Source organism: Cucurbitaria berberidis, assembly GCF_010015615.1.
Source record: "Cucurbitaria berberidis CBS 394.84 unplaced genomic scaffold K460scaffold_4, whole genome shotgun sequence".
In the NCBI taxonomy this organism is placed as follows: domain Eukaryota; kingdom Fungi; phylum Ascomycota; class Dothideomycetes; order Pleosporales; family Cucurbitariaceae; genus Cucurbitaria; species Cucurbitaria berberidis.
In genome coordinates, this window is record NW_024468938.1 from 1,141,352 (window position 1) to 1,166,599 (window position 25,248).

Consider the following 25,248-nt stretch of genomic DNA (forward strand, 5'->3'; position numbering starts at 1 on the left):
CGTGCATGAGAAAGAGTCCGAACGCGGAAGGAGAGTAATATAGTGGTCGTCGATCTTGTCATGGTTGGCAGAGCCGCGTAGAACCGTCAGCCAATAATTGACGCTAGACCCTGACTGGGCTAGCTGCGAATCACACCAAACATCAGAAACAGTTCCGCCCCCAAATAAACGCAAAACCTCGGCCTCACCAACGCTCGCTTCTTGCGCAGGTAGAGAGCAAAGCCCTGATTTTCGGGACCCCTAATAGGCGCTCTGCATCTCATCCGACTACGTCTTTTCCTTCACCATGAGCATTTTCGTTTGATCAAAGCCTGGTATGTCCAATATGCCTTACTACTAACAAGGGCACAGATTCTAGTCATTCGCATCTTCTTACCATGCCCGGTAGGCCCAGTGGGAGACGGACCGATGGCTATAGTAAGCGACAGGTCTTTAAGTAATACAACGAAAGCCCCCCTTTCGCTGACAGGCTCACCGCTTTACCAAATTTGCAGACCAGCCTCTCCTCAGGCTTAGGATACGGCTCTGCTAACGAAAGAAATTGAGAATTCATTCCTTTTGTGAAATACGAAGTTGGTGGCAGCTGCTTTGATACAAGGCAGGAGGGTATATGCAATTGTACAAACAGGTGGCACCAATCTCAGCACCGCCGGCATGCTGGCCTTTTGCTCCGCAGAAGTTTTGGGTATCTACCATAAAAATCGAGCTCTTTCCCGAAAAGTCTATATGTAGCAAGGCGCATACAGTGCTTTTCTTCAGCACCCCCTTTCTGGCTAAGAGCCTTTTAAAATGCCCTCTGTGCAAGAAGAGATAGACACGCGGTGCAGGCGAAGAGAGGGAGAAAAAAGACATGTCACAAATATGCGCCTTCACCTGGCTTAGCATGTCTACGCGAGCTTGTGCTCCCCACAACATCCAGCTCAGCTTGGCGGTTTCGCATTCACACGAGACACGCACCGTGTTGCGTGAAAGTGAAACCTCAACCCTATTTTCGGATCATCTTCAACACAGGCTGTATAGCAGGTGATCATCGTAGCATTAATGTTTCTCCTAATACGTCGCATTGCATGTTAGACTTCTTCGTAATACTCCGCTCTTGTTTTATTGGTGGAGGAGGTTACACGTCTCGTACCGGGGACGAATCACATGTCGAGTTCACTGCCCTGTATTGAGCTTTCACTAAGTTAGGTTCAATTGACTGTGGTAGAGGTAGTTGAGTCGTCGTCAAGCGTCCGCTCATGGCAAGTAAAGCTTGGAGGGTAGAACATGAGTAGTAAATGTGGCGAGACAATACATCCATTAGCTGCTCTCTGAGGGCAGTTCGCAATATATGTATCCTTCCTCTTTTCTTGTTCATATCAGCAGCACAAATCGCTCACGATCTATAGGGTTTAATCTTCTTGACTTAATCTACAACTTACATCTGGCTTCATGAAGGTCTCCGCTTTATTCGTGCTTAGCTTTCCCTTGCTCGCCTTCGGCGCCTCCTCACTAGCCATCACTGGGCCAATATCAGCCAAATGCATGGTCGGCTGGACCAATAGGTGCAGTACTGGATCTAATTGCACGCCAACCATGACCTGCCTCCCGGGACAACCATGCGGTGGAGCATGTATCGCTGCACTGACCTCACTATCTCGCACGTCTACTCCCAATTTCTCGACGACGACAACCTTTACCGAGTGCTACGTAGGCTGGACAAGCCAGTGTAACACCAGATCAACCTGCACGCCCACACAAACTTGCCTCGAAAGTCAGTCATGCGGGGGAGCATGCATCGCTACCCCTACTCTCATATTTGACGCCTCCAATCCGATTCTCTATACCACTTTACTTCCTGCGATTACTCCGCTGACGAGAACGAAATGTCATGTCAGATGGGAGAAGCGGGAGTGTAGAGAAGGATCCACTTGTACGCCGACGATGACTTGTTTGAGAGGTAGGCCATGTGGTGGGGCTTGTATTGCTGCGGCTACACTGCCGGCAAGTGTGGGTGATTGTAATTAAGTAGTTGAAGGGTTGGACTGGACTCTCAATTAACAACAGCTTACAATTTATTGTTGAACGCGGTAGACAATGCCTTTGTATTTAAGTGATACTAATATCTGACTGGAAGGTAGCATACACTTACTTTGTGTGAGGCACTTTGTATCCGATTATGGTGACATTGTTGGTGCGAAGCCAACTAACCACTGAAATGGACATATACAAAGGCATTGTGCACGCCCGATTTCTTGTTATAGACTTGCATGCATCCTTCATGATCCTCATTTCCGGGAATCATCATCACTCGAATATCGAAGCACTAGATCTCACTGCGACGATCATCCCAAACCCTTCCCATCCGACCATGACGGAGCTACGTGTAACTCTGTCCTTAGAAGATAAAAGGCGTACCGTACTCAATTATGGACTTATATCCAGCTCGGAATTTCACGGTTCACACGAAAACAGTCTCGAAGACACGCCGGAACGTATTGCAATCGATAATTTGCAGACCCTCACCCATTATCATTTCAAGCGTAAAGGGAGCGTCCAGCACGAATACTACGCTAAAATTGTCACAGTGAATGACGAAACACCGGAGCGCGACTGCCACACAGACGACTGGTCTAAAGCTGAATCGTGGAGCGATAGAAAGCGTCGCAATTCTTTCGATGTGCTCACGATAGACCGATACGTGGAGTCGTCGTCAAAGAACATACCGGACACTGGAAATGAACGAAGGGAAATTACCATCAAATACCCACTTCTAGATTTCTCCACGCCCAACGCTTCCAGCGAAGCTATATGGTTCGAAGATTCAGCATGCCAGGTTTCAGAAGAGTCTTTTTGTAGAATCACCCAACCGGGCGACTGGTTTGATGACGAGATCATCACTGCAAGCTTCGCTATCTTAGATCGTATGCTAAGCTGCAATAAGCAGCGCATCGCACTCTTAGACCCGTGGTCCGCCAATGGCTTATATAAATACCAGCATGAGGTCGGTAATCTTCCACTGACAGATTACATGATCACAGAAAAATGCAGGGACAAGGACTTTATCATAATCCCCATCAGTGACGGATTCTCTAACATGCGCGAGACAGGAATCGATGACGAAAAGCGAAGAAAACTTGAAGACAACATGAGAGAAGAGGGCTATACAGAGGAGATGATAGCTAGCATCATGCAAAGCGATGTACAGTACGGCGATGAGGAAGATAAGTTGGGATCGCACTGGTCCGTTCTAATCGTCGACTGTCGCGGCGCCTCGCTAAAGGGCGTATACTTTGATTCATTTTCTCCAAATGGCTACAAGCCTAGCATCGAAGTGGCGATAGATGCCCTCGAGGGCCTGTCGAAGTCCCTGGCGCATGAGCAAGCTGGGACCTACCACCAAAAGCCTACTTTCACGATCGATCAGAATGCACCGAACCAAGGCACCGACAATGCTTGCACGGCTGATAAAAACGGAGCCTGTGGAGCGTTCGTTTGGGCTATCTCGAAGGAATTCGTACAGTACATCATTGAGTGCCGCGAGGATTCTGTTCGTCAGAAAAAGCACATTCCCATTGTCATTGCGTTGCCTGAGGGGTTCAAGCGTAGGTGGCAGTGGGATTCTAGTCATACTCGTAGGACGATCCGGAATCTGATTGAGAGGGAGTGTAGGGTGAGGATGTATCTGTACAATACGCATACTTGGTTTGATTACATGGGTATACAGGGCTGCAAGACGGCGTTGGCAACTCGTGGGCTGCCGGAGGATTGGTTCTGGGATCCGTATCAGGAGTCGTCGAAGTTTGAGTGAGAATGGGAATGTGGTGGTGTAAGAATGAATTACGCCAAGTCTGATCGTCGCGGCTCTTATTCTCATAAGCCTTTTCAATCAAAGAAATCATCGCTACATCCTGTCGTATTAAAACTCAAGTATTACATTACCGAGGTTACAAAATAACATTGACATGATCGTAAGACACTATGAACTTTGTGGAGCTTGCCCGATTGCGAATCATGTCCAAGAGGTTTGAAGAAGACTGGATCACATAGTAGGAACATGACCACTAGATGCATGCACCCCAAGGCACACATAATGCGTAACTAGTCAATAATCACGGATATACCTCGGGCAGGAAAATGTCATGGTAAAAGCTGTTGGGAGCCACTTGAGCCAGACATTCGGCATGCATTCACCCGAGGCCATCAATAGCACGACCCCAGCAGATCTTCAATGACAGCCGAAACATGGAGAAGCTGATCGCGTGGGGGTGAGCCCACGTGCTAGCGTTGCATCACCGCGAACGCGGGGTATGGACGAGGCATTTTGTCTCAATGCCGATCTTCGATAATTCCAGAGTGGGGTTATGTGGGTGTGGTTTTGGCATAAAGTGGGAAGAGAATCCCCAGGTTAATACGGGAAAAGGATGAAAAGCAATGCAGAGGGGACGAAAGATGATGCTGGCTTTAATTTTGGTATCTGTCGACGTGCTTCTACTTGAGTGACCAGACACCGTTCTCCTCGATAATCTCGATGGGGCGGTTCTCATCCAGTGATCTACGGCCGGCTTCGAGGATCGCGGTAGTCGCGATGGTGTTCTTGAGTGTTGGTAATGGGCGCGCATCGAGCTGCTCGAGTGTGACCTTGCCCTCGTTTAGGGCATTAACGGCATCGACGAACTTCTCGAAGGAGATGTATCCATAGCCGATCTGACCTGCGAAGTTGCCCTCCTCGTCAGGTGCGTACTTCATGTAGAATCTAGAGATGGTTAGCAAGTCGGGTAGCTTTGCATGAGTGCGGTACGTACGGGTTGTACCAGAGGAGGCCACCCTCGTCATCAGTTACATCGTAGCCTCGCTTGGCTTGGTTGACCCGGATCTCTCCTGTTGATGACATGTAGTGGAAGTACTGGTTCGAATGTACACCAGCTTTCTGTGGTGCTGCCCAGCCTGCTGTGTAAACACCCGTCGCCCGCTTGCTGGGATCATCCTTCTTGACCCAGTCGGTGAGAAGGGTTATGGTATCTTCCGTAGCGGGATCGCAACCGAGGGTGGTTGCGATTCCCTTCGCTGCGCTGCCCATGACACGGACCGGCTTGTAATCTGGAACCATGGACTCGTTTATGTCGATGTGGTGGGAGTTGAGGTAGTATGAGATGTCGCTGTCTTTACCGGCCCAGGCCTTGAAGGTTTCTAATTGACTCCTGGTCATATAATTAGTCACTGTCCCTGATTTAGTATAAATATGGAGGGCTTACTTCGGCTGTGACATGTACGAGTAGAAGTAGTTGAAGTCGCCCAATTTCTGTGCCCTGAAGCGCGCATCTGCATATGCAGGATCATATCGCTTGTGGTGCTCGATGTAAACAAAGACATTGTGTTTCTTTGCAGCCACGAGCAGCTCCTGGTGATGCTCGAGCAGCTTAACTGCTGGCTTTGTGATGAGCACGTGGATCCCACGTTCGATGGCATATAGAGCGATTGGGTAGTGGGTGGTGTCAGGCGTGAAGATGGTAACTAGAGAACGTCAGAAAACCAAATTATCTGTTGGAGCTTGCAACTCACTCGCACTGCCCTTAGGAAGCGCATCAATCGCTGTCTTGAACGCGTCGGGATCGGTCTTTCCCTCTTTTGGGAACTCTTCAAAGGACACATCCAATCCGTTGTATGCCTCGGAAATGTTCTTCTGGAGATGCTCGCCTGTCTAGGATCAGCATTGCGCATGCATTGAAGCAACTAATGCGCGACTTACGGATTGCGGGGAATTTGCCGCCCGAAACGCCCACCATGGACAGCTTTCCCACCTTCCCACGTCTTCGCAGGTCGAAGAGTGTCAGACCCACGACGCCCACCTTTTTGTCTGATTTGGACGCGCCGCCTCCAACAAAGCCCGTTGTGTACTCGCCAGTACCAACCTGCGCAGAACGTTAGCTCTTTGCCCTGTTTTCGTGTTCGACCTCAAGCTGGGGTATGTAGCTGGGGACAGTGCATGCAGCAGGTTGCATGGCATGACCATGATGGCTTGCTGGCGAACAAAAACGAGAAGGAATGTGCCAATGGGTGCATGAATGCCTTGGAGAGAGGGGTAAACATACCATCAAGACCTCGACCGGCGCCATGATGACAAGTTGCTTGGTGCTTGTGAAGTTGTGTAGAGGTCAATTAGGTTACACTTGAGCTGTCACTGCGTTCTGGTCTGATGTGGAGCAAGATGAGGGCCAACTGGAGGGGGAGCGCGTTCACTTCACTGCTCTTCAAACACCGCGGCATCGGCCACAAGGCTTATCGATAACATCGACGGAGTAATTGTTGGACGAGCAAGCGGGGCAATGCCTGTAGACGCCCACACGACGTGCTGTGATTTTGCCGGCTACCGCGGCCGGATGACGTTAGGCGTTTGCAAGCGTGCGCTCTCATTTCTCATGTATAGTGTCATTGGAAGGGCTTTCGATGGAGAAGAAGGAGGCTGTGGAATCTTCACTAGATTTTCCACAGTCCGTCTCAAGGAGTCTCAGACTGGTTGAAGCGAACTGCTGAGCCAACAGGTGTGTGGAATTATATGTGAAAATACAGAGGCGTCACGTTGGAGGGGTGGCGCCAAACTTCCCCAGGGCCAAGAGTGGCTGGCACGAGGCCAGTGGCGCTGGACCCGCCCCCACGTGTGTGCTGAGTAATGATTGGTGGAGAAACAATCCAGCGTCTTCCGGTGTTCAACATGGGCAAACAAATGGTGCGCCGCTTGGCTGTTGTGCACTATGTTGAACATGCAACCCTGGCTCCTAGACGGCGTCATTCTCCACAAGTCAACCGATTTTCTTAGTCACCCCCGTAAAAAGACCGCACCACGTCCCGCATTTCGCGCAGTTGTGTTCCGAGCTCGCCAGATGACCCATAGCCCTGCAGGCGACATCTGCTCTAGCCCTCGCCGTCTCACGTCTTCCGCTCCTGGTCGAATGAGCGACGCGCATTTGACGACTATTGACTTCTCTAGAGCCATGGAAGACGCGCGAATAAAGGTGGGATGGGCGTCGGCTCGGGCGGGCTAGTTCCTCTGCTCTACTTTACGCCGATGGCCTCCATCTCGCTGTTATATTAAAGCTGACCGAGCCCGTATGTGAACCGTTGTTGCTGTCTGCTTTCCTTCCACATCTCCGGATCCCCAGCTGTGTTTATTGTGCACCTTCTTCTCTGACCCGCCACACTTCTACCTGTCACACTTCAATCATCATGGCATCCAACGAAGCAAACGGCCACACTAATGGTCATGCCAAACAACGCACCCCTCTCCGACCGGGCATCTACTCGCCTACCATGACCTTCTTTGACCCCGAAACCGAAGAGCTAGATATCCCAATAATCAAAAAGCATGCCGTACGTCTTGCTGAAGCTGGCCTTGTTGGCCTCGTCACCATGGGGTCAAACGGAGAGGCCGTCCATCTATCACGAGCCGAGAAGACTGCTGTCACACGAGCAACCCGCGAAGCCCTGGATGAGGCTGGATATCAAAATGTCCCAGTCATTGTAGGCGCTTCGGAACATGGCATCAAGCTCACCATTGAGCTGTGCAAGGAAGCCGAGGCCGCTGGCGGCGAATACGTTCTCATCGTCCCTGCAAGCTATTACCGCTACGCCATGGACGAGGAGGCTATCTACGAGTACTTCACCAAAGTCGCAGATGGCTCACCACTCCCAGTCATTCTGTACAACTATCCTGGAGCTGTTGCTGGAATTGATTTGGATAGCGACCTCATCATCAAGCTAGGCAAGCACCCCAACATTGTTGGTACCAAGTTCACATGCGGCAACACCGGCAAGCTCACTCGCGTTGCCCTTGCTACGAATGCCGTCACCACTAAGAGCAATGGCAGCGGCTACATGGCATTCGGTGGCATGGCCGACTTCACAGCTCAGACTGCTTTCAGCGGCGGCTCAGGCATCATCGCCGGCGGAGCTAACGTTCTTCCCAAGACCTGTGTCAAGGTCTGGAATCTGTGGACCGAAGGCAAATATGACGAGGCCATTGCCCTGCAGAAAGTGCTGAGCAAGGGTGATTGGGTCCTTACCAAGGCGGCGATTCCTGGCACAAAGTCAGCTATCCAGTCATATTTCGGCTATGGCGGATATCCTCGCCGACCGCTCAAGAGACTGTCGCAAGACAAAGTCGATGCTGTCGCCGAAGGTATTAGGGAAGTCATCGAGGTTGAGAAGAGCTTATGATAACGTCGCATGTTTATTCACCATGCTTCTCTATGATTCACGAGGTGCTTTTGGCTCGCTTTCAGCTGCGCTTATGCTAGAACTCGGGTAAAAGTCATGTCACTGCATTTACGAAGTTCATTTGCTGTACATAGCCATTCCATAATAGATGTTCGCTTCTTTACTGCATAGGTGCCCTAAACTGCCAGTCTCGCCATTTGTGAATGTGCTCTTCCCTGCAACTTAAAGTGCAAGAAAATTATCGACAGAAGTGAGGTCGGTGGCTTCCCGTTTAGGCTGAAATGCGTGCATGGGTCGCCTACCATGTCTCACTTAAATATGAGACGTCGACCGTACAATTAGACTATACAAGATCATCTCATCGGTGGTATTCTCGGAGTTAGTATGTCAGCGGCATGAGTATCCTGCGCTGTTGTTTGTGACGTTACGCAATGAATAACGCGAGAGTTGCAGCTACCTCTGGAACCTTCATGTCACGTGCCGTGCTAAAGAGGTAGGCGCACCCGTGAACCTTCCTACCAAGCTTTACTACTGTAAACTTAATCGGAACCTCAGGAACCTCAGGCTCGTCATTACACTCTTATTCTCACGTCCACCCCCCCGCCGTTGATCTTGTTGTCGCACCTGGTTCTACGTCGCGCTTGCATGTCAGACAGTCTCACGCAATTTTGCGCATACGGAATATCCAGGCCCTTTAGAGCACTCCTTGGTGTCACAATGCCCGTTACAAAAGTTACGAAAGCACTGGAACTTGCCGTCCGTCGCCGCTGATTCGGTTTCGTCCGGGTCCTCATCTTGTGAAACCCTGTCATCTCCGGCATGGGTAAGGCAGAAGTGGACAACCCGGAGGTGTTCCGCAAGCAGATTGGATGCTCAATGCAGAATCTTGTGCAGGCTCACTGTAGGATCATTTGCCATCAAAAAGAACTAGTTTAAGTAAGCCGGTCCCTCACGAAAGAGATTCTGTTAACATTGATTGTTCGCAGTAATATCTTGTACGCTTGAAAGAATGCTACAATTGATCTTTTAAATTCTCATCCAGCCGTAACGGCGCAGCCGTTCAGGTATATCGTCAATCCTATGCGTCAAACCAAAATCATATTCATACATTCGTTCACTGTATTCACATCGTGCATCGAAAAACTAGATCGCTAGCCCATTTCCCAGGCTCGTCCATCGGTAGAGGGACAGCACCTCTCGACGTTTCGCGGGCGTCATTTCTCGGGCGTGACCATGGCCTTTGATTTGGGCCAAGGTCGATATCATCACTTTCCGAAAATTCCTCTGTATTTTGATTAGCTCTGTTCAAAGTAACCAAACGGGGAAACTGACCTGGTATTCAGTATTAAGCGTCACAACAGCAGCCTCGTGCGCTCGGACGATCGTTTCACAGGCCCTGATCACCCCATCATTGGTCTCTGTAGACAGCTTATCGGCCAATAGGAGAAGGATCAGACTTCCTTGCAAAAGGTACATGCCGAATAGATACGGCATGAAGGAGAGATCTGGATCGACATCCAATATCTCCTCTACGGCATGTGCAGCCGATATGGCGTTCGAAGTGGCAGCGAGGAAGGATTGAGAGCAGATCCACATGTTGTCGTCTTCCAGAAGCGCTACAGGGTCCCACTTCCCATGCAAGAGAATATGCAAAACATGCATTATATGGGTGGCGTATGCGGCGACCTTTCTTGTTTGGTGAATCCACTCACTCCTGATTGGATCCGGTGTACCGTTTGGCTGATTGACGACTTCCTCGTTCGGACCACAACCGTGCTGGGCTTTGAATTCTTCGATGCTGTATGCGTATCTCTCCAGTTGACGCGTTATCTCTGCTTCGTGAAGCTCCCAAGAGGTCCGTTGGCCAAACCTCGGATGGTTCTTCTGCGCGTTGAGATCTACGATGTCTCCAAGGATCGTCATCAAAGGTAAGAAAAAGCCAAAGACATCATGCCTAAATCAGTCAGCAGGGCCCAAAGCAATCTTGAAACGCATTTCAACTAGCAGCATATCTCAGCTACTCCTGGAGGATGTCAAGGGCTTTTACAGATCAATTTACAATTGAGCAGCACCTCGAGATCCTCCAGGAATACCTTAAGACAGGTCTGCACGCTTGAGTGCACGCATACGTACGAGGTGCATTGAAAGTTGAGGCCTTTCCTCCTCGGGCTTCCGGTATGGCCAGTGTAAAACTCGCCAGCCTGCCATAAAGTATCCGGAACGGGTTGGAAAAGGTCTTCGCACTCGTTGTCCAGCATCGCCAATGGTCGATTATAGCACAGTCCAAGATGTCGATCGACCATGTATAGCAGCCACCACAGCCTCCGCCTTTCTTCCTTCATCTCCTCAACAATTGCTGCTGCTGGGGTTCCTACACCAGAATGGGAGCAGTCCGACATGCCTACGTCGATCTCCCCGTTCTCGGCCGCCGTGGCATGAACATCGCGGTCTTTGGAAGAGGCTTCAGGAAGCTCTCTACCCAGCTTGAGTTCCCTCGCCAGTGACCAGGCTGCATTCCACCATCGGAGCGAGGCTGCCTTGTATTCGCTTGCGGAGGTGACCACTCCCAGGTTAAGATAAGTTGCCACATCGTCAAGAGTACTGGTGGGTGGCATTGCACCATCTGGCCTTCCGTCGTATCGCCCTATCGCCCGGTCAACGCCGAAAGCCTCATGCGCGGAAGAAGAAACTCCTGAAGCGGGGGCAAAGCCATGCGAGGTAGGTGAGTGAACTAAGGGCTTTAGCAGATCCACCGTCAATTTCCAGAGCTTTTGACATATGATCGCTCTCGCCGACGGCGATGATGTGAGATAGCTGGCTTCACTAGTTTGCGCGGCAACCCAAAGTATGCTGGATAGTAACGCGGGGCTGCATTTCCTGGGTTTATGTTGACGAAGGAAGGAGCGCTTCCTGAAGACTGATCCTAGAATGTATGGGGACACAGGTTCCATAAAGACCGATGAAGAGCTTTGGAAATAGAACTCAAGAAGGTCGCATGCTGTCGAAATGGTCATGATCGTCCCGAGGTGTGGTATCAGGGGCTTCAACACTGGATACTTGCACAATGTGGTCCCACCTCCATGTTGCGACGAACTGATGCTACCCGCTGACTGCGGCGACCCGGTATCAGCAGAGCCGTAGCTGTGAGGCGACGACTGTCTTACGGCTGGATACTGTATGGGATATCCTATGTTCGCATATCCTGGTGGCATTGATATCGGTGTACCATTAGCACCGGGGATGAGATGCATTCCGTTCATGGCGTACATCAGCTCTTCATTACGTGGCATCTCAGCATGCATCGGTGAATAAGTGGCTCCAGAACCCAGAAGCAGAGGATCTATCATCATGTGGTTAACAGGCGGGTTGAAAGTCGCTCCTAGCCACAAAGGTTAGTTGCTTCATCTCCGAAAAAGGACGCTCAGCTAACCAGGATTCAAAGCCTGCCACTCTCCCGGGGACGGGTTATGCAGGCTATCTTTCCCTGTTGAGAAATGCTGCACCACCGGTGTTGGTTCTGATTGCGACCAAACTTCTTCCTCCATTTCGGAAATCACGCCAGACCTCTCGAAATACCCATTGGGTTGAACTAGGCCATTCGGGGTCTGTGGGCTACGCCCCGCAGCAGCCTCCTCTCTTTGCTTTTGTATGTGTCTCGGTACCTGAGAGTGGTCAGCATGATCGTTGCAAGCGTGCCTAAACCTCTAACAAGGTAACCTTCGTGGCTTCTACACAGATTGTAGTCGCTACTCGGCCATCGAAAAGATGCTTAGGGATATCCAGCTATTGGGTAAACACAAAGACCCCGCCGGTGCCAACGAATGGATCACGAACATTGCCGCATCTGGAGTTGCATGGAGGCTTACTTTTCCTCGTCTTTTCTTTTCCCGATTATATTGGCACACATATTCCAGCTCTGAAAACGTCAGTTGATATCCAAAATTTGGCAACGTGGACGGACCTATACATCGCGAGCACGGTGCCTGCCCGTTACACCTCGTTCGCATCCGATGACAGTGGTCGCACGCCCGACTCACCCTCCGTTTCACAGGTCCAGAGCCTCTACGTTCAAGCTTCTGCAATTCTGCAGCCGTGGGCTCCATCGTGGCGATGTCGAACGAAGTACAAGAACTCCTTCACTCAGGTCTGCGTTCTACATCCTTAGTAGCTGGCCCCACCATTAAGAGCTCCAGCGAACTCGACGCTGGTGCAGCAGAAGCGGGCCAACTTACTGGGAAGTTCAACTTTCGGCGACCTAGGTACGGTCTGTTTGTACCGGGTAGCGTCGCAAAAGTATACCGTATAGCGGGGCGAAAGGACTTGGGATGGAAAGAGTCGGTCAATGGAGAAATCTGGGGATGGCCTACGGGTCATGCGATGACCTTGGGGAACATATGTGGGCCTGCGCGCAGTGCTTTAGCGGCGTGCCGAGGGCACACCCCGACTTTGAGGAGGACCCTGGTCAGCGAAAGGACAGGGTCAGTGTCACGATCGTGGCTTGAAGATTCCATGCGTCCACACGGGCTTCCAGAAGCGAGATCAACTCGAGCGCAATATCAGGAAGACGCAATTGTTTAATTCCAGTCTCCATGGATGTATAGCAGCCGGGAGCGATTGGCTCATTGACCCTGGAGGGCAGATGCTTCGGCAACCAGGTTGTGGGCGCACATCGTGGCAAGGAAAGGTCAAGACGGTTGGTCGTTGGGGGAGACGTTAAGCACCACCCCGATAGTAAGGTATTTACCACCCCTGTTACCGAATCCGGTATAGATTCATGCAGCCAAGGCACGCCGCGCCACCCTTCGGCACTCTAGTTTGTATACAAATTACTGTATTATTGCGAGTGGAACAGGTAACGCGCGCATGCTTAGGCAACTCAACCACCACCTGCGCGATCAACCCAACCACCACCACCGCGATCAAACACGCCCATCGCGATCAACCACCACCACCACCACCACCACGCCCATCACGATCACGATCACCGCGATATATTGCGATCAATCGCGATCAATCAATTGCGATATATTGCGATAGATCGCGGTGATCGTGATCGCGATGGGCGTGGTGGTGGTGGTGGTGGTGGTTGATTTGATCGCGATGGGCGTCAAAATACAACAACACCACCGGAGCGGATCATCTATCACCCGGTATCGTCCAATACGACAGTCAGCTCAGTTAGAGTCTCCAAACACCTCTAGTCCATTAATCCGCCACTAAAACTACTAGTATTTTGATGGCGCGGTGATGGCGTGGGACTAACAGCAAGCGAGCCTTAGAGGGGTGGTAAATACTTACTATCGGGGTGGTGCTTAACGTCTCCCGGTCGTTGGTTGGTCGGGTAAACAGCAACCCCGCTACAGAACAGCCGCTACCCTGGTCATATTTCACATTATATCCACACCCGGGGTTAGATCAGCTTCCGCAACTCCTCCTTGGCTACGCCACCCACCACGTTGTGCCTGGGAGTTTCTCCACGCACGTAACCTGCAACACCTAGCCGTCTCTACGAATAACGGTCGTCACGGGCTTCTCTTGCACATCAAACTCTAGGCAGGTATTTTCATGTGCCGCTCTTGCTAGCATCCAACTCCTTCCCTCCGACCTCTATGGGACTAGAGCAACGCACGATTTGGTAACGCGATTACTTGCTGAAACTCGTCCTTTCGTTTCGAGGTGTTCCTGTGTAGGGATACAACACGGCGATCAGATGCCAGACGTCAGGGCGTCAGAGTCCACGGCGCCATGCGACCATGAAACACTTACCACCAAACAATCCTTCCGTAGATGCATAGCACTACCTGAAACTTCGGCGAATGACGTCTGCCCTGACTCGCGCTAGGTGCGATACCCATATTCGAGACTCTCGCTCGTTTCTATGTGCAGACTAGCCAGTCGGTGCGGACAGCTCAACTTTCTCGTGTGCAACCACCGTCGTCATGCAGGAGGAAGCGACTGCATTCATGGATCGTTAAGCGAGCTTGCATCGCTCACCGCAAAGCCTGAGTTCAAGATGTACTCGCCCCAACGTCACCGCTCCGTCGAAAGCGACCTTCAGAGAATCAGCGGACGTATACGGTCATGCGTTCGTCGGCCCAGGGAGGCGCAAAGTAGTTCTGCATTACGGTCACTAGACTGGACTAATTTCAGTATGCAATATGTGTGCTATCTCAGGCCTGCCTATAGCTCAATTGAAAAGCACTATGCAGTAAAGCATAGCCCTGCCATTACGTTTAGCAACATCCAGCAATTCTACGCCTTCAAGAAGAACGAACCATCAACTCGTCAAAATACTTGTCCCCAATACCGAGTCGCCCGCGAGCGGCACGCGCCAACTACCGAACCGTCCGTTGTAAACTGAAACAGCTCATCGAAGCCAAGAGAGAAGCTTTCATGCCACCATCCGTGGATCTGCACGCTGCTTCCCGAATCATATATCACATGCGAAGAGTCAGTCTCGCGCATACGGGCAATCACCAAGCGCGTTGTCAGCGCCGCCGGGCCGTCAATTAGTTCGCGAGCTGTTAGTTGTTACTTTGGGGAATCTAATTCGTCGGCCCTACCGGTAGCCGTTGCAACTGCTGGCCAAAGCATGCACGCCGCAAGTACGAAAATATGCAATACGCATGCAAGTCCTCAGAACAAGGGCATGCACGGATATCATGCATAACGGCAGAAATCTCCACCTTCCAGCTGCGTAGTAAGACGAATAGTAGAGCCCCCGGTCCTGGCTCCTGCGTTGCGACACTTCCCGCCTCCCTCTACGCCATGGAACGTGGTCTGTGTAACACACTAAACTAGTAGAGGTCTACGCCTATTTTGGTGCAAACAGATGCGGGTTTGTGTCGTGATCTAGTTAGAGCATCACATAGACCACTTGGTATCCTTTTTGCCTGATGGTGCCAAACCCCCATGTGCGCTAACCCAGTGGTTTCCCCACAAACGCTAATTTGTGGGCCCCTAGCCCATTTTCCCAAACTAAACGGTGTGGCAACTGTTCTCTTGCGTCTATGAGACTGTCGCCCTTTGCTCGGATCCCCGCATGAACGGCTTCGTATGCGTGCTTGTATATCGGCCCCCTTCGTTCCTATTGGCAGCTTCTCTACCTCAATTTGAACACGACGAAAACGGTTGGCCTGATCATAATCATTGCTTACTATGGGTCTAGCACAAGTGACCAGTTTACATGCAGCCACTACCGATATTAGGGTAAACGTGGACGCCCGGGGTTGCGAAATCCGGATAATACGACCCAGGTACCGAAGTCTTTCGCCGCATGCTGTGTACTTCTTTTTCTACCTTCCCCAGATTTCGCAATCAGCGATACCGGGGATTAGACATGCAGCTCGATCAGGAGGCGCAGTCGGTTCAGCGGATACGCGCGGTCTACGTAGCGAAGACGCTTTGCCCTGGTGTCCATCTTATCGTTTTGCGCGTTCTGTTATACCTGTTGGTAATTCGCCGTTAGGATTAGTCGATTAGCGCAGCCGCCTGCCGCTTCGCCTAGGCGAGATAGCCATGCTCGACGGCACGCAGCCTCAAATCTGGGGGGAAACCCTTGGGCTAGTGCAGATATATGGGGAAATCAAACTTAGTCACAAGCGCACGCTGGTTGAGATCCTGCAGAGATATGCAGGGAAGGGGGTATAATGGCACGTACTAAGAAGGTGGGTTGAGGCTAGGGTTGGATGAGGGACGTTGCATGAGAGGAGAGGCCTAGATAGGCTTGAAATGGTGGTCCTGCTGACGACGTGCAGTTACAACTAACGGCAAGCTGCAGGGGACGGCGCCCACCATACTCGATATACTCGATACTCAACCGGCGTGCGACAGATCAGTGAGCGTCCTCCTTACATGTACGGCCTATTATCAATTATGGATATTCAACCAACAAGAAAACTCGGCTTCCTAGCTACGCCACGCTATGACGTTACCCGCCAATCATTACGGCAGTAGGTGATGTGTATTGAGGTGACCACGTTGTTCCCACGAGCGTACATCACTGTCGATCACGGTTGATACCATCTATGGCTTGATGATCGGCTTCCCGAAATTTCTAGAATGTATCAGAGATATGAGAGGCAGCTTAAGCCGGCGTCTATCACTCGTCAAACGGGTTCATTTTCTCTCTAGTAATCCAAAACGCGGGTTACTAGTGTTGTGACAGCCACAATCATGCAGACCCCACAATCATGGCTGGCTAACGGATAGCCTTAGGGTCTCCTATCAACTCGTTTGTATTGCGCAACATAGCACTCGTGGATCTTGTCTCTGTTACGATCTTGACCGCCTGGCTATGTTCTAGTGCAAATTTGCATCTTATTGAGATGACGGATGGATCTTGTCTCTTACACAAATTTGGACACCTTTTCGAAGCGTAATCGGACCGTCAGCGTTCATCACAGACCTCAATAACAGCATGATACATAGTGAAAGACGGATTCATCCAATTCCTGTCAGGGTAATGCTTGTCCAGTGACATGATAGTGACCCCATACCTCCCCCATACCTCCCCAAGCCTGGACATTGGGACATCAACTCGTTTGACATGGCCGCCTCCACAATTTTAGGTTTGAAAGAACCCAGTCTTCATAACCTGTACGGACTATACCGCCCAGGGCCCAGATCTTGTCCAATCCCCACCTCTACACCGCTCGAATGATCACAGACCTTACTTTCTAGCCTTCTCAGCATCCTGTTTCATCCCTGCTTGCACCCACTTGCGACTTTCAGCTGCATGCTTCTCCATCTGCTCCTTGTCCTTCAGAAGCTCCTTGATCGTATGAGGGTCAGGCACATGGCGACCCTTTTCGACGCCAGGGCGCCTCGTCATGCGCTCTTCCCACGCTCTGAGGGCAGGATACTTGTCAATGTCGATACCTGCCCAGCCAGCGGATGCTACCCACCCGTAGTGAGAGATATCTACTAAAGCATTAGCGTCCCGCCACCGATAAAAGAAGGGTTTGTGCATTGTGCGGGGCGGCATCTCAACGCTCCTCTCCGTGATCGGTGTACGCTAGCGTGAACCGACGTGTTTTTGGTTACCAATCATGTGTCGCGAGAGGGATTGGAGACCCTAATAGGGGTTTCGACTAACGCAAGGCTTGAATGGATGGTGTGTAGGACACGTGAGGAAGATCGCAACATGAAACCAGAGAGAGAGTGAACTGACCAGCGATAGTGCATTTCTCGCCCACCAAGTAAGGCCTGTTGTCCGAAGCGAGATGCTTGTCGAGGACTGAGTAGAGGCGGCGTGTCTCGTTCTGATATCGGTTGACGCCGTATTCGATATGCTCCGGAGCATAGCGGGTGAAGTGATCTAGACGTAGCTGTTAGCCGACTACTGCTAGCATGTACACGGTCCGTCGGCCTAGCCGAGCTCTGCATTGTTCTGTCGAGGTCTAGTCCATCGCGACTTCACAAGCGATCTTGTTCTCGTCGAGACATCGTCGAGATATCGTCCAGTACCATGTATCACGCCTATGTGGGAAGCCATTCATCTGCCCCTCCCTATCCCTCTCCAATCACTCCCCTCGTCTACTATAAGACCAAGAAAGTGCACCTACTAGCTTGTCCCTGCATAGGACCCACACCAGCATTCTGGAAGAACAGCCAATTGTTCGTCTCATACCACTCTCTCGTGCCCGTAGGAAACGAGATCTTGTACTCAGGGTCGTAGCGCTCTACCAGATATTGCAGGATGCTTCCTGACTCGAAGAGGTTGATGGGTTTCCCGTCGGAGAAGGTATCGGTGAGTGCGGGAATACGGCCATTGGGGTTGATGGCTAGGAACCAGTCTTCCTTTTGGGTGTCTTTGGAGATGTCAATCTTTTCGGTTTTGTAGGGGAGCCTGAGGTGAGTGGGTTAGCTTGGGGCTTGTAAGGCTGGGGTAAGGGATGATGGGGGGGGAGTTGGCTTTTGCATGATGTATCTTGATCCGCTATCGCGTAGAATAGATCGCGTTGAATATACAGACGAGGTTGGATATATTCTTGAGCGCTACAGCGATGGGTGATCAGGCATACTATCAGAAGATCGTTCCCTCTTCTCCCTGTCACTCTGATTGCTGGGCTAACCTGCTCGAGAAGGAGCTAGAAAGGAGTACCATGATAAGAGAGATGACGAGAGAGCGGCATAAGAACATCGTAAAAAGTACCCTTTGAAAATATACGTACCCTAGCTCTTCGAGGGCGATTGAGATCTTGATGCCATTCGGCGTCTGGGTAGTAAAGAGGGTGATGTTCGAATTTGGAGAGGACATGATTGTGCTATTGGTAATAGTCCTTGGGGATAGATTGTTTGAGAATAATGGTGCTCCAAATACTGAGACTTTATAGTTCTACAATTGGTAATGTTCAAGTGGGGTCCAAAGAGGGGCAATGACGAATATGAGCTTGATTAGAAATTCAGGCTACGTGTGGCTTGTCTATCGCACAGTTCTCTACGCGCCCTGGTATACTAGAACAATTGAGATAGCGTGAGCATGCTGCTGCCAGAAGATCGATATGTAAGTAGTGGAGAACATTGTCGCGTGCCTCGTATAACAGTGGAGCTGGCGTCCATGTCAGAGACGGGCGCGGCAGCTTCGATATACCTTATTCTTGCACTCTGTACTGATCATATACTCGGAAAACTCTTTATAGTATAACTTAGATGTCAGCGACTCGTGGTTCTGTGATTTCTCATCCCACTCGATGGCCCTCTTCCGTCCATCGCTGTCCAGTCTCTTGTCTCCTGGTATCCTTACCTGCGGCATTGCAAAACACAGAATAGTTTTCTTTCCAGCATATCTAAGTACGAACCTAAGCTAGACGCTTAGAAGGGGAATGTTTTGCAGGATGATGAGTTGGTCACGTGCTTGATGACTTTCGCGTTTTGCAGCCCAAAGCGGCTAAGCGCTCTCCTAAAGCCTGGGCGTAGCTTGCCACCTGGGCCGCTGCAGCTCGTTTTCTCCACTTGCGCATCTTTCCCTTCGCTCAACCACCAACTTTCTCAGCAACAACATGTCGTGGCGCAACCAGGGCATCACCGGCTCCAACAACATCCCGCTCGGCAACCGTCGTCGAGTCGGCGGCGACAACCCGGACGATGGAGGCTACAATCCTGCAGCACCCGCCGAGGGCTTGTCTGAGCTGAAGCGCGGTCGCAGCCCGACACGAGGTACGTCGAGTCTCCCCCTTCTTGCCCCCAAGACACTCTCTAACAAGCATGCGCCAGACTCTGAAGGCCCGAGACAACGCAAGAAGCGCAACCGATGGGGCGATGCCAGCGAGAACAAGGCTGCCGGCTTGATGGGCTTGCCCACGGCTATTTATGCCGCCATGACCACAGAGCAGCTTGACGCTTATACTTTGCATTTGCGCATCGAGGAAATCACGCAGAAGCTAAAGATTAACGATGTTGTGCCAGCCGATGGCGATAGGTGCGTGTCCTCGCGATCCAAACCAAGCCACGTACTAACATGTGTGCATAGGTCTCCCTCGCCTCCACCGCAGTACGACAATTTCGGTCGCCGTGTGAACACGCGCGAGTTCCGCTATCGCAAGCGTCTCGAAGATGAGCGCCACAAGCTCGTTGAGAAGGCGATGAAGACGCTTCCTAATTATCATCCACCTGCCGACTACAGGCGGCCTACTAAGACACAGGAGAAAGTCTATGTTCCGGTCAATGACTACCCTGAGATTAACTTCAGTACGGAACTAACCCCTCTAACCCCCCTTCCCCAGTTTTTTACCCTAGCCTTTGTCTTGACCAGTCTGCTCAGGCTGCCGATGTTTATGCGCGTCTGGCACACCTGCAGCAGAGCTGTCACTAACCCTCACCGTTCTGTTAATCACACAATTTTTGATCAAAGACTAACCACAGCTTTTTGCACTAACAGTTGGTCTACTTATTGGCCCGCGTGGCAATACGCTCAAGAAGATGGAATCAGAGTCCGGCGCAAAGATCGCGATTCGTGGCAAGGGCTCCGTCAAGGAGGGCAAAGGACGATCTGATGCAGCTCACACCAGCAACCAGGAGGAAGATCTCCATTGTCTGATCATGGCCGACACCGAGGAGAAGGTCAACAAGGCGAAGAAGCTCATTCACAACGTCATCGAGACTGTAAGTCGCACACTTTCACTGAAATCAAACCTCCATACTAACAAACTTCAGGCTGCCTCCATCCCCGAAGGCCAGAACGAACTCAAGCGAAACCAGCTCCGTGAACTTGCCGCCCTCAACGGTACCCTCCGCGACGACGAGAACCAGGCTTGCCAGAACTGCGGTGAAATTGGTCATCGCAAGTACGACTGCCCGCAGAAGCAGAATTTCACGGCCAGCATCATTTGCCGTGTCTGTGGCCAAGCTGGACACATGGCTCGCGACTGTCCCGATCGCAAGGTCGGCCAGCCCTGGCGCAACGACAATCGTTTCGGCGACCGCAACCCGAGCCAGGGTCGTATTGGTGGCCCTCCCGAGAACGAGCTCGACGCTTTTATGGCCGAAATGGGCGGTGCAGGCGGTCAGCCTCGCGGAGCCATCGAATTTGCCAATGGCGGAGCCGCCGGTGCCGGCGACGCTGGAGGAGAGCGCACTCTCAAGCCTTGGGAGCGTGGTCCAACTGGCGGTGCTGCACCCTGGGCGCGCAACGAACGCGATGACCGTGGTGACAGCAGTGCTGGTGCACCTGCACCTTGGGCTCGTGGCGGCGGCGGTGGTGGTGGCGGTCAGTCTTACAACCAGGACAATGGTTATGGTGGCGGCAACGGCGCAGCACCCTGGGCTTCGGCAGCTCCTGCAGCGCCCGCTGGCGGTGCCTCGTACGGTTACGGCAACTATGGAGCTGGCTACGATCAGAGCGCTCCCGGCTATGGTGCCCCCGGTGCTTATGGTGCACCTGGCTATGGCGCTGCTGCACCTCCGGCAGGCCCTCCCCCCGGTCTTGGACCACTCTTCCAGACTTATGGCTCTGCCGGCAGCCCGCCTCCTCCTCCCCCGCCACCCTCTGGCTCGGTGCCTCCTCCACCTCCTCCAGGCGACATCCCTCCTCCGCCCCCGCCTAGCGATGTTCCGCCCCCGCCTCCCCCTCCAGCTTAGATGCAGTGGTGCAGCACACTTACTGAGCTTTGATTGAGGCATTCTAACCGTTGTCTGAGCTTACACGATCTTTAGGGTCAATAATGTTAGCAGGGCTTTCTATCCGTTCTTGAAAATGCCGACATGGAGCTTTTGTGTGTGGCGGGCTTTGTACATTCGATATGAGCATGTGACGGTTGGTGGCTAGCTCGTATCCAGAGAGGTAAGCGGCTCATAGCGAAATTGATATGTAGAGTCCTTCTCTTCGCGCCTAAGTTTGTTGGGAGTCCCGTCTACTCATGCACAAATCTAGCAAAAGAGAGGTCGTACCCTTGCATATTGATGAATACAACTTTCTTCTCCTACTACTCGGCCTTGATATGAACATTTGCTAGTGCTGGTGATAGTGGCTGTTGTCTTGATTATCTGCCATGCGCAGGGACTCCATATAGGACGATGTCGCGCCCGTGTAGCCAGCTCCCGAGTGACGTTGATTGCCAAGGCCTGACGCTAGCGGGATGGACCTTGACCGCGCGGGCTCATGCGGGCAAACCAAACCATCGTCGACTATGCAAACACGCCTGACAAAGAGCTGACAGTGGTAATAGCTTGCCACTCTCACTTTGCTCTTGCTTCTTTTTACCTTTTGTATTACGTACAACCTTCAGTTATAAAGATCCCTCCCTTCACAGTTCGTCAGGTAACTGGCAACACTCACTAGCCCACCATGGAGAGGATACGCGTGAGCAAGGTACGCTTTCGACTACCTTCAGTACTCGAGACCTAATAGATTGACTGTTACAGGTCGAAGATGTTTACCTCCTTCGTAAAGGAACCCGCTTCGACGGCACACTACACCTCATGCCCCACCATATCGTCTTCAGTTATCTGCCTAGCACACCTGCAGATGCCCCCCCAGACGCAAAACCGCCACGGCAGAAAGAAGTATGGATAACGTATCCGATGATCAACTACTGCTGCCTCAAACCATGCCCGCCTGTCCTACGTCAGCAGCCTTCCATCCGCATACGGTGTCGCGACTTCACTTTCTTCGCCTTTTTCTTTCCCGACGAGAAAAAGGCGCGCGACGTGTATGATAGTATACGCGCACTTTCTTGCAAGATTGGAAGACTAGATAAGCTGCTGGCTTTTACTTACCAACCGAAACCTCCGGAGGATCAGCAGAACGGGTGGGACATATATGATGCGCGCCGCGAGTGGAAGCGCTTAGGCATCAGCTCGAAAGACACAGAGAAAGGCTGGCGGATATCAGAAGTCAATGTAGAATACAAGGTACACAGTGTTCGATCGGCAGGCTAGTGACAGCGTCTTGACGTGTGGAGCAGTACTCGAAGACATACCCCGCCCTCCTCGTCGTACCTACCAAAGTCTCGGACAGCGTCCTCAGATACGCTGGCGAATATCGCTCGCGCCAACGGATACCTGCTCTCGTCTATCGCCATCCCATCAACAACTGTTCAATAACACGTAGTTCGCAACCCACACCGGGTCTCCGCGGAAACCGGAACCCCCAAGATGAAAGGCTTGTCGCAGCCATATTTGGTACCAATCGTGGGTGGAAAGCTGCAAATACCCCATCTATGACCCCCCTGGATTCTACCCCGGACTCGAGCGTATTGAACCTCAATGAGTCCAGTGCTAACGGTTCCTTTGTTGGTGTAGTGGACACCGAGGCTATGAACTCTGCAACGGGAAGAACAACCGTGGATGACCTTACCGAATCTTCGGAGACTGATACTGACATACCGAAGGTGTACGGAGCCCAACAGCGGAATCTGATTGTCGATGCCAGGCCGACTGTAAACGCATATGCCATGCAAGCCGTTGGACTGGGCTCGGAGAAGATGGACTACTACCCTGGAGCGGAAAAGGCATACCTTGGAATCGACAACATTCACGTTATGCGGAAGTCACTCGATACAGTCATTGATGCACTGAAGGAGTCGGACATAACATCGTTTCCCCCAAATAGGCATTTGCTGGCAAAGAGCAACTGGATCAAGCACACTGCCAACATATTGGATGGTACAGCACTGATAGCCCGGACAGTGGGCATCATGCACTCGCATGTTCTGATCCATTGCTCAGATGGTTGGGATCGCACAAGTCAGCTCAGTGCTCTCAGCCAAATACTTCTCGACCCGTACTACCGTACACTAGAAGGCTTTATTGTCCTCGTCGAGAAGGATTGGCTGTCGTTCGGGCATATGTTCCGACACCGGTCCGGTTTCTTAAGTCACGAGAAGTGGTTCACAATCGAGAACGAAAAAATAGAGCGCAAGAATGACGGTCCAGGCGGTAATCCATTCGAGAACGCGCTTCGAGGTGCGCGGGGCCTTTTTAATCGCCAGAATGAGTCCAACGAGTCACTCAACCAGCTTCCAGAGGCAAATGGCACCGAAAACGTCGCAGATGTCACTGACACTGCTTCTCCCAGGCCTACAAAGACTGGAGCGGCAGAGGAACATCGCGTCACCAAGCCAAACGAGATGTCACCTGTCTTCCATCAATTCCTCGATTGCGTATACCAACTACACTATCAACACCCAACACGCTTCGAATTTAGTGAACGCTTTCTTCGGCGGCTTCTGTACCACCTATACTCGTGTCAATACGGCACTTTTCTCTTCGACAACGAGAAAGAGCGCGTGGATACTAAAGCCAAAGAACGGACAAGGAGCGTATGGGACTACTTCCTCTGCCGCAAACAGGAATTCATGAACCCCAAATACGAGCCAGAAGTTGATGATGCGGTGCGCGGCAAAGAACGCATGATCTTCCCTCGCAAAGGCGAGGCTAGATGGTGGGCCGAGTGCTTTGGGAGGACTGATGAGGAAATGAATGTTTTTGGGCCTCAGGCACCGCCGAATCTTACGCCGCAGACGAGCAATACTGGTAGTAATGGAAATGGAAGGAGTGGAGCGAGTACGCCGAGTCCTGAAGAACGCATCGTTATAGGGACGGAGACGGCTGAGGGTGCGACGGGTGCCGGAACGACGGTTCATCCACCGCCCATACATGCGGTCGGTGAACAAGCGAATACTGTTTCTAACACGCCGACGCCATTCGATGCCGCTGCAGCGTTAGGACAAGATCTAAGGCAAGGTTTCGTCGCTAGCATAGAGAAGCTGGGCATCGGTGGCCCAGGTGGAGCCGGGAGAAGTAGAGGGGCGAGCCCAGCGTCAAGGGATAGCAGGCTAAGCGAAGCTGCTGGAACGGAGGCAACGCCACTCAGCGCGGGTTCCAACAACGAAGTAACGACACGAAGTACGAATTTAGGTGGGCAAAATGGGAAGGGGAGGAGTCAGAGTCAGAATCGTAGTGAAGAGGTTAGGAAGGAGGTTGAGGTTGAGTTGCAATGATACAAGAGGAGTGGATGTATCTGGATATGAAGAAGTCACTTATGATGGGCAGATTCAATGCACGAAGCATATGATGGTGGGTGGTACAATGAGATGCGAGTACCCAGTTAACATGACCAAGAATGAATGGATGATACCCACTAGGACCAATTTAACCCACTGAAACCCTTTGGCTTCAGCTCGTTGTGAGGTGACGGCCACTGTACTCTCTCCACTAGCATCCCCCTTAACCTGCAAAGCAGATGCATGGTCGTTTTCTCTGAAAGTCCGCCAGGAGAGAACTTCTGTCAGTATGTATCTTAATCAAGTCTCAGTGGACCTTCTATTGTCAAAAAGTGAAAAGCGAATCGGCTCGGGACGATAAGGGGTGAAATATGCTCATCAGTGTAGACTTACGGCTGAGAGAAAACCTTGACCGAATACAAAAAGAAACTTGAGCGTCAGCAAGCAAGCGCTGCTCGGCTGATCTACATTGCGGAATGTAAAGGACGTTTGACACGCCTTGTCCTTTCTGTACGCCATCATATGTGACCCAGGCAATTGGGCAGGGGAGTTCAATGGCTCAGTACGTATCTCCTACAGACCGCTTGGCTATGGCTTAGCTGACATGAGA

General features: G+C 51.6%; 7 protein-coding genes across 7 annotated transcripts; 4 read left to right on the forward strand and 3 right to left on the reverse strand.

The window, feature by feature from the left end:
• Window positions 1-2,260: 2,260 nt before the first annotated feature.
• K460DRAFT_356806 (uncharacterized protein) lies at window positions 2,261-3,790 on the forward strand (the record flags this gene model as incomplete). Its single annotated transcript, XM_040931989.1, has 1 exon — window positions 2,261-3,790. One exon carries the CDS (start codon window positions 2,261-2,263, stop codon window positions 3,788-3,790), a length of 1,530 nt encoding a protein of 509 aa, XP_040785586.1.
• A 680-nt stretch (window positions 3,791-4,470) lies between these two features.
• On the reverse strand, window positions 4,471-6,095 carry K460DRAFT_290626 (D-galacturonic acid reductase-like protein; the record flags this gene model as incomplete). The annotated part of the gene is made up of 6 exons (XM_040929214.1): window positions 4,471-4,735; window positions 4,785-5,180; window positions 5,235-5,493; window positions 5,542-5,676; window positions 5,729-5,891; window positions 6,072-6,095. The coding sequence occupies 6 exons, from the start codon at window positions 6,093-6,095 to the stop codon at window positions 4,471-4,473; spliced, it is 1,242 nt and encodes a 413-aa protein (XP_040785587.1).
• An 836-nt stretch (window positions 6,096-6,931) lies between these two features.
• K460DRAFT_367952 (aldolase) lies at window positions 6,932-8,370 on the forward strand. Its single transcript, XM_040933685.1, has one exon. The coding sequence runs from the start codon at window positions 7,204-7,206 to the stop codon at window positions 8,191-8,193; it is 990 nt and encodes a 329-aa protein (XP_040785588.1). The 5' UTR covers window positions 6,932-7,203; the 3' UTR covers window positions 8,194-8,370.
• Window positions 8,371-9,336: 966 nt separating this feature from the next.
• On the reverse strand, window positions 9,337-12,296 carry K460DRAFT_378269 (xylanolytic transcriptional activator 2; the record flags this gene model as incomplete). The annotated part of the gene is made up of 6 exons (XM_040935054.1): window positions 9,337-9,477; window positions 9,526-10,147; window positions 10,327-11,572; window positions 11,624-11,855; window positions 12,060-12,109; window positions 12,155-12,296. 6 exons carry the CDS (start codon window positions 12,294-12,296, stop codon window positions 9,337-9,339), a joined length of 2,433 nt encoding a protein of 810 aa, XP_040785589.1.
• Window positions 12,297-13,742: 1,446 nt separating this feature from the next.
• K460DRAFT_138318 (uncharacterized protein) lies at window positions 13,743-14,681 on the forward strand. The gene has a single exon (XM_040926722.1). It carries the CDS (start codon window positions 14,072-14,074, stop codon window positions 14,552-14,554), a length of 483 nt encoding a protein of 160 aa, XP_040785590.1. The 5' UTR covers window positions 13,743-14,071; the 3' UTR covers window positions 14,555-14,681.
• Window positions 14,682-16,580: 1,899 nt separating this feature from the next.
• On the reverse strand, window positions 16,581-18,636 carry K460DRAFT_314891 (glutathione S-transferase). Its single transcript, XM_040930297.1, has 4 exons — window positions 18,369-18,636; window positions 17,760-18,043; window positions 17,366-17,512; window positions 16,581-17,115 (listed from the first exon to the last, which is right to left on the reverse strand). Exons 1-4 carry the CDS (start codon window positions 18,452-18,454, stop codon window positions 16,865-16,867), a joined length of 768 nt encoding a protein of 255 aa, XP_040785591.1. The 5' UTR covers window positions 18,455-18,636; the 3' UTR covers window positions 16,581-16,864.
• Window positions 18,637-21,810: 3,174 nt separating this feature from the next.
• On the forward strand, window positions 21,811-25,113 carry K460DRAFT_340710 (phosphatases II). Its single transcript, XM_040931122.1, has 3 exons — window positions 21,811-22,003; window positions 22,057-22,545; window positions 22,599-25,113. Exons 1-3 carry the CDS (start codon window positions 21,980-21,982, stop codon window positions 24,633-24,635), a joined length of 2,550 nt encoding a protein of 849 aa, XP_040785592.1. The 5' UTR covers window positions 21,811-21,979; the 3' UTR covers window positions 24,636-25,113.
• The last annotated feature ends 135 nt before the right edge of the window (window positions 25,114-25,248 follow it).

Excerpts from the sequence above, each read along its gene's own strand:
- K460DRAFT_367952 (XM_040933685.1), top strand. The coding sequence starts at position 7,204 with ATGGCATCCAACGAAGCAAACGGCCACACTAATGGTCATGCCAAACAA.
- K460DRAFT_138318 (XM_040926722.1), top strand. The coding sequence starts at position 14,072 with ATGTGCAGACTAGCCAGTCGGTGCGGACAGCTCAACTTTCTCGTGTGC.
- K460DRAFT_314891 (XM_040930297.1), bottom strand. The coding sequence starts at position 18,454 with ATGTCCTCTCCAAATTCGAACATCACCCTCTTTACTACCCAGACGCCG. Across the intron at positions 18,044-18,368 it reads ATCGCCCTCGAAGAGCTAGG|GCTCCCCTACAAAACCGAAA; the intron begins GTACGTATATTT and ends CACTCACCTCAG. Across the intron at positions 17,116-17,365 it reads CGAGAAATGCACTATCGCTG|ATATCTCTCACTACGGGTGG; the intron begins GTCAGTTCACTC and ends ATGCTTTAGTAG.
- K460DRAFT_340710 (XM_040931122.1), top strand. The coding sequence starts at position 21,980 with ATGGAGAGGATACGCGTGAGCAAG. Across the intron at positions 22,004-22,056 it reads AGAGGATACGCGTGAGCAAG|GTCGAAGATGTTTACCTCCT; the intron begins GTACGCTTTCGA and ends TGACTGTTACAG. Across the intron at positions 22,546-22,598 it reads AAGTCAATGTAGAATACAAG|TACTCGAAGACATACCCCGC; the intron begins GTACACAGTGTT and ends CGTGTGGAGCAG.